The 6,767-nt window shown below is 46.4% G+C and overlaps 1 protein-coding gene across 1 annotated transcript; it reads left to right on the plus strand.

Annotated features, from left to right (window-relative positions):
• Positions 1–687: 687 nt before the first annotated feature.
• ZIC2 (Zic family member 2) lies at positions 688–5,219 on the plus strand. Its single transcript, XM_030568067.1, has 3 exons — positions 688–1,897; positions 3,539–3,702; positions 3,964–5,219. Exons 1-3 carry the CDS (start codon positions 898–900, stop codon positions 4,252–4,254), a joined length of 1,455 nt encoding a protein of 484 aa, XP_030423927.1. The 5' UTR covers positions 688–897; the 3' UTR covers positions 4,255–5,219.
• The last annotated feature ends 1,548 nt before the right edge of the window (positions 5,220–6,767 follow it).

Here is a 6,767-nt window from a genome sequence, read left to right on the forward strand (position 1 = left end):
GCAGCAGCAGCAGCAGCAGCAGCAGCGCCCACCGAAATAAACAGAGGCGGAGAGACACGGGAGGAAACTAACCCCCTGCACTGAGGGAGCAGCCAGGCGCAGGAGGAGAAGGGCTCACGTCCCCCAGCCCGCTCCAGAGAGGCTTGATCATCTGCAGGGGCTGCGGGTCCTGCTGCGGAGCCCCCCGCTCTGCTCGGAGACCCAGAGAGGGGATCACTTTGTTATTGTTATTGTTTTTAATCCGCATCTCCCCCCCCCTCCTCTCCCCTCCCACCATCACCACCAGCCCCGCAGCTCAGACCCAACTTAAAGAAAGAGAGGAGGCTCCAGGGAGAGGACAGAGCCGCGGCTGCTTCCTTCATCCGTGGGAATTCGTTCCTGCGAGTTTACTACTTGAGACACATCTCATGCCTAGCCGAGAAGAAGAGGAATAAAAAAAGAAGGGGGGAGGGGACACCCCAGCCGCAGGAGGAGAGGGGGAAACCAGCGAGGTGTGGGGGTGCAGGGAGGCATCAAAGGGGCCAGCGCTTCTGGGGGTGCGGAGCTCAGGGCGGAGGTTGGCGGCAGTGACATTTCCTTGGCAGGGTGTGTGTGTATGTGTGTGTGTGTGTATTGCAGGGAAAGGCAACGCGTTTGTCCCCCTCCCTCCTTCCCTCCCCCCTGCTCCCCCTCCTCTGCCCTGCCCGCCCGCCCCCGCCTCAGCTCCTTTAATACACTTTGGTTCTCCGCCTGGCTTTGGACTCGTCTCTCTGTGGCTCGCTTGCTAGCTCGGCGGCTGCTGCTGCGGCTCGGTGCAGCGGGGGGAAGCCTGGTCCCTGGATCCTGCTGCTGCCGTGTGGTGGCCGGGAAGGAAGAGGAGCAGCCGCGGGGGAGGCACCGGAGAGGAGCGGCAGGACCATGCTGCTGGACGCCGGACCCCAGTTCCCTGCCATTGGAGTGGGCACTTTCGCTCGGCACCATCACTCGGCCGCCGCCGAGATGCAGGACCGGGAGCTGAGCCTGGCGGCGCAGAACAGCTTTGTGGACTCGGCAGCCCACATGGGGGCTTTTAAACTCAACCCCGGGGCCCACGATCTGTCCCCTGGCCAGAGCTCGGCTTTCACCTCGCAGGCTCCCGGCTACCCGGCGGCAGCCTTGGGGCCCCATGCCGCCCATGTCAGCTCCTATTCCGGGGCGCCTTTCAACTCCACCCGGGACTTCTTGTTTCGCAGCCGGGGCTTTGGGGACTCGTCTCCGGCCGGCGGCCAGCACGGGATCTTTGGCCCTGCGGCCGGCACCCTCCATCACCCGCACACGGACGCTCAGAGCCACATCCTCTTCCCCGCCATTCACGACCAGCACGGCCCCCACGCCTCCCAAAACGTCCTGAACGGGCAGATGCGGCTGGGTTTGCCCGGGGAGGTCTTCGCCCGATCGGATCAATACCGACAGGTCTCTAGCCCCAGGACTGATCCCTATTCGGCGGCTCAGCTGCACAACCAGTATGGCCCCATGAATATGAATATGGGCATGAACATGGCAGCTCACCACCATCACCACCCAGGTGCCTTTTTTCGATACATGAGACAACAGTGCATCAAACAAGAGCTGATCTGCAAGTGGATCGACCCCGAGCAGCTGAACAACCCCAAAAAGAGTTGCAATAAAACTTTTAGCACCATGCACGAGCTGGTCACCCATGTCTCGGTGGAACATGTTGGGGGACCCGAGCAGAGCAACCATATCTGTTATTGGGAGGAGTGTCCCCGGGAAGGCAAACCTTTCAAAGCCAAATACAAACTGGTCAATCATATCCGAGTGCACACGGGAGAGAAGCCCTTCCCCTGTCCTTTTCCTGGCTGTGGGAAAGTTTTCGCCAGATCAGAAAACCTAAAAATCCACAAAAGGACACACACAGGTAATTATGTTTGGTTTCGAAGATTTAAAAATGGCTTATTGGTTTAAAAAAATGCACTGAAAGATGCTCCCGTGTGTAAAGACTTCCATGTTCAGCGTGCTGCAGCGTTTCCCGGGTGTTTTCTCCGGCTCTTTCAGTTTGAAATGATTTTTTTTTAATAATTGCTTTATATCTGTGGTCATTTATTAATGTGAAAACATGTAAAACTTGGCCGAACTCTTTCCCTTTCAAAGGAAAATACAGGCGAGATATATTCATTGATACTATTAAAATATGGCTTGACATATGTATAGATAAAATATTGTCCGTAAGTAATGTACACGTTTATATATGACTTGGGTGTGTGCGTGCGTGCATAGGTATTGTAAATATAAAAATATCTCGTAGTAAGTGGCGAAATGTCCCTTTCTGGGAATGCTTTTCATTAAATTTAAATGGTGTGAGTGAAGGCAATAAAATTTTCTAATTTAGAAAGTGTTTTTAAAGTCTCATGTGAGGTGGTTTAGGGTGGTGTTGCAACAGTTTATTAAATTATATAATAGGTAGCAGAGGATTTGAGGTTCAGAACCTTACACAAAAATCAGGTCAGACATGAGAGAACACAACACTTCCTGGGGGTAAATTGCGTGAGCTGAACAGTAACAAAACAAACGCATAATCCTGCTTCATAGAGTATTCATTTACTATTACTTCCAGCATAGAATTGTGCCAGAGTATTTCATAAAAGACAGCCAAATATTTTAGCAACTTCCACTATAAATATTTACTTGAATACGGGTAAGATCTATAGGCCTATTGTTTTCTTAAGTGTTAAGAATGATGCTAGGTGCGAGACAAGCTTTAACAAGGTTTAAAAATTGAGAAATTTATTTGCATGAAATGCCCGCACTTAAGTCATTGTGTCTGAGCGGATGTCTTTAAGAAACAATTTAGGTGCTAATGGAATTTAATGTTAAATGGTTCCCCCTCCAAATGGGTGGATGTTTGAGTTCTCACCTCCAAATTACTCTGAGCATTTGGAATTCTAGCAACAGGGTGAAGAAATAGTATTTTACAGACATTTAGTTTCCCCCAGCGGATATGTGTTTACTTCCAAGATCCATACACGAAATAAAATGTGTGTAGCCTTAACTGTTTTGTTAATGGTTTATTGTTTAACAGGATATTGGATTTTATATAAAGGTGCAAACGTCTCAATTTTTTAAAAAATGCTTTCGAGACGATTGTGTTATAGCACCAGTTGAAACAAAACAAAATCCGTAAATTCATTGGAGCCATATCGTGTCACCAGTTTTGACGGAGAATTTCCTACTGGTTTCACTGGGGAGTCCTACTTAAAAAGCAATGGCGAGATATGGCTCCAATATTTTTGTATTTTATGATAAAATATCTTGTCAGTAATGAAGTGATTAGTTCATAGCTGCACATCAAGGCGGTCCTCAGAAAACAATCCACACAGTGATATCAATCTTTTGTTAACCATTTTAGTGGATTTGACATTGGTAAAGAAAGCATTCGAAATTAAAAAAAAAATACAATTCTTCCTATTAACCCCTATTTTGTGGATTATTGTGCAATAAGTAGGGGAGAAGTCCAAGTTGATTGTTTACTATAACCAAATCCTCCTCGTTTATCTTCCAGGAGAAAAGCCTTTCCAGTGTGAATTTGAAGGCTGTGACAGACGTTTTGCCAACAGCAGCGATAGGAAGAAGCACATGCATGTCCACACTTCAGATAAGCCCTATCTGTGCAAAATGTGCGACAAATCCTACACCCACCCCAGCTCTCTGCGGAAGCATATGAAGGTATAATACCACACCGCCGTTTTTCCAGCTGACATCCTCTGAGTGGGTCGGTTTGGGAGAAGGGTTTAACTCGCATTTTCTATATTGGGAAGGGAAACAAAAGCAGGAGCTGCCTCATCGGCAGGTTGTGAAGCCAGGGAGCCTTTGCTTGGCACAGGGGGGCGGACTTGGGCGTCTGGGCGTGCGCTGGCCCCGCGAGGCTGGTGTGAGCACTGGCCGGGGCTGCTTACTCCACCCTGTCTTGTTGCATTTGCTTTCCAGGTCCATGAATCTTCCCCTCAAGGCTCGGAATCGTCCCCGGCTGCCAGCTCGGGCTATGAGTCCTCCACCCCCCCCGGCCTGGTGTCCCCCAGCGCCGAGACTCAGAGCGCCACCAACCTGTCCCCGGCGGCGGCGGCGGCTGCGGCGGCGGCGGCCGCGGTGTCTGCGGTGCACAGAGGGAGCGGAGGCGGCGGCGGCGGGGGAGGCAGCGGCAGCGGAGCCGGCGGGGGCGTGGGGGCCAGCGGGAGCCACAGCGGCCTCTCCTCCAACTTCAACGAATGGTATGTGTAGGGGCCCTGCCGGACTGCTGGGCGAGGCCCCGCCGAGGAGGAGGAAGAAGCAGACACACCGGAAAGGTGCTGGATCCTGTTTGGTTTGGGTTTAATTCTTAACCAGCGAAAGGATTAACAATTTAAACGGCTCTAGAGCCCAGGAGAGCAAATCCCCGCCAGAGCCTCCAAAACAAAAAATCCGCCACAGCTAAACTCTTCTTGTCTCCCTCCCTACCACTTCCCTTGGCCCAAGACCCTCCATCGCGACCAGCTGTGTATATAGAGGACTCCTCCTTCCTCCTCCAATGTGGTAAACGAAGTTTTATTCGATTTTCGGTGTATAGAAGTTCGTCCCATTTGTAAACTACGGATTGATTTTCTCCCACCCTCAAAAAGTGATGGACTTTTTTCGTTTCTTTTCCCTTTTTAGTTCATCCATTAAAAAAAAAAGTAACGTGGAAGAAAATGGTTTCTTTTGTAATTGTGATAATGAATATTGTGTTCTTTTTTAAGAGGCAATTTGATTGTAAACTTAATTCAACTATAGACTGGGGGGAAAACTGTGCCAAAGTCTCCATTCTGTTACACACAAACCACGACCAACAACAACGCTTGTGAATGTATTTTTCTGTTAGCTGGGTTTACATGTGATGTTTTAGTGCTTTTGCAAGTTCAATTTGTTAGTTCCTGTTTGAAAGATTGTGAGGAAAAATAAACGTCGTGCCGTTAGCTTTTCCGTAATAACGCCCTTCCGTCTGTAAATACCTGTTACCATATTTATCCATTTGTAATTAAATTATGGTATTAACTTGCTACAGAGGAAACAGTATTTATAAAGAATGTTTCTTAACTATAAATATGTACAATTGTGAGCATAAACTGTTTCAGATTTTTTATTTGAAGGTTTAAGTGGTTTCATCATTTCTTGTGGTATGTTTTGAGAGTAATGCATACAGAAATATAATAAAATGTGTTGAAACTGCATGTACTGGTTCTTTTTACGTCCAAAGGCTTTCTTTAACTGGGTAGGTTGCACCTAAAGAATGAAAATCAGTGTAGCTAGAATATGCAAAACATTTTTTTAAAATTAGCAAAATCACCTTAGGGTAATTTTTTTTTAATTGTATACAATTTATTCAGTTATGATAGCGTTAACTTTCCTCCAAAACATCCTTTTTAAAAAAAACAATAACAAACCCCTACATTATGTGCCAATAAAACAATAACATTTTGGAAAGCCCTGTGATGACAATAAGAGTGATCTTTTCAAGTATTCTACTGTGTATATATGTTTACACTGAATATAAGATACCTCCAGCTTTCCTCAGGAAAGTATACATTTGTCTTGTTTTACTCTATTATATTTATGTTCTACATTACTTGTTTTTGTAGAGGGTACCAAAAATAGTGCACACTGGAATGTTGGTGGATTAGAAATTCACATTGACCTAAAGTTGTTCCTTTGCTCATGACATTTTAAAATTTACATTTATTGTTTAAATCCTTAAAATATTTGTACAGCTTATATACACCACTGAAGAAGTAAAAGACTGCATAAGGTAGCTTCATTTTCTCTTAAAGAAACATTTTAAATAATTTTTTAAAAGCCCATATAGTGATTTTACTTAAAATGTATTAGATGAGTAATCAACACAAACAAATCTACAGCTGTTAATCGTGGGGTTTGCAAGGAAAAAGAATAAATCTTGATCTTAATTAACTCTTGCTTGCCGCTGGATTTTAGTGGGAGGATGAAAGGGTGTGGACCAGCATCCAGGCTTTCTTAAGGAATTAGACATCAAATAAAACAGGGGATTTTCCCCTTTAATGGGCAGGAAGCGGCTTTCTAGGAATACCGGAATAATCAAGACACCCAAGGCGTGTGTGGCACAGCTTGGGAATCTTGGAAAGCTTGGACTTTGCCAAACCGATTTCTAGCCACGTAAGTATTGAAAACAGGCAGATCAGAAGAGCCAACTCCTCGGAATAGGACTCCTAGCGCCCTATTGTGGCTACACTGTTTTCAGCAAAAACATGTACAGATCGGTTTGCCTCTCAAACGCAGCCAACCACATCAGCTTTCTCTTCTCCTAGTTATTGTTTTGTTCTCCGAGTTGAAATGACAATAGAAGAGTCCCACGATGGCTGGGGAGCTGTGCGCGCTTGTGGGATCCTGTTCTCTTTGTGGATGGGAATGACACAGGGCTGGGAATGAATGACACATGCTCAGCAGCAGAAGACTAAATCCCATGGGGGGGAAGGGGAAGAACTCCGGAAAATCTCCCCAAATGCTGCTCCAGAAGCAAAGTTTTGGTAGGGTTCAGAGACTGCACCCTTTCCATACTGCGCTCTTCTGCGGGTTGGAGTCTGGCGTTCATTCAGGTTGCATAATGTAAGACCCTGAAGTAATCAAACAGCTATTAAAATCTAATTTATGTTCTGTAATAATATTACGCAAAATTATTAAACTCATTGGCACACGCCGCCGATCCCTTGGAGAGATCACTGGAAAAGGCAGCTTGAGTAAAGTCC

This window comes from Gopherus evgoodei, chromosome 1 (genome assembly GCF_007399415.2).
Source record: "Gopherus evgoodei ecotype Sinaloan lineage chromosome 1, rGopEvg1_v1.p, whole genome shotgun sequence".
Taxonomy (NCBI): domain Eukaryota; kingdom Metazoa; phylum Chordata; order Testudines; family Testudinidae; genus Gopherus; species Gopherus evgoodei.

Excerpts from the sequence above, each read along its gene's own strand:
- ZIC2 (XM_030568067.1), top strand. The coding sequence starts at position 898 with ATGCTGCTGGACGCCGGACCCCAGTTCCCTGCCATTGGAGTGGGCACT. Across the intron at positions 1,898-3,538 it reads CCACAAAAGGACACACACAG|GAGAAAAGCCTTTCCAGTGT; the intron begins GTAATTATGTTT and ends TTTATCTTCCAG. Across the intron at positions 3,703-3,963 it reads CTCTGCGGAAGCATATGAAG|GTCCATGAATCTTCCCCTCA; the intron begins GTATAATACCAC and ends TTTGCTTTCCAG.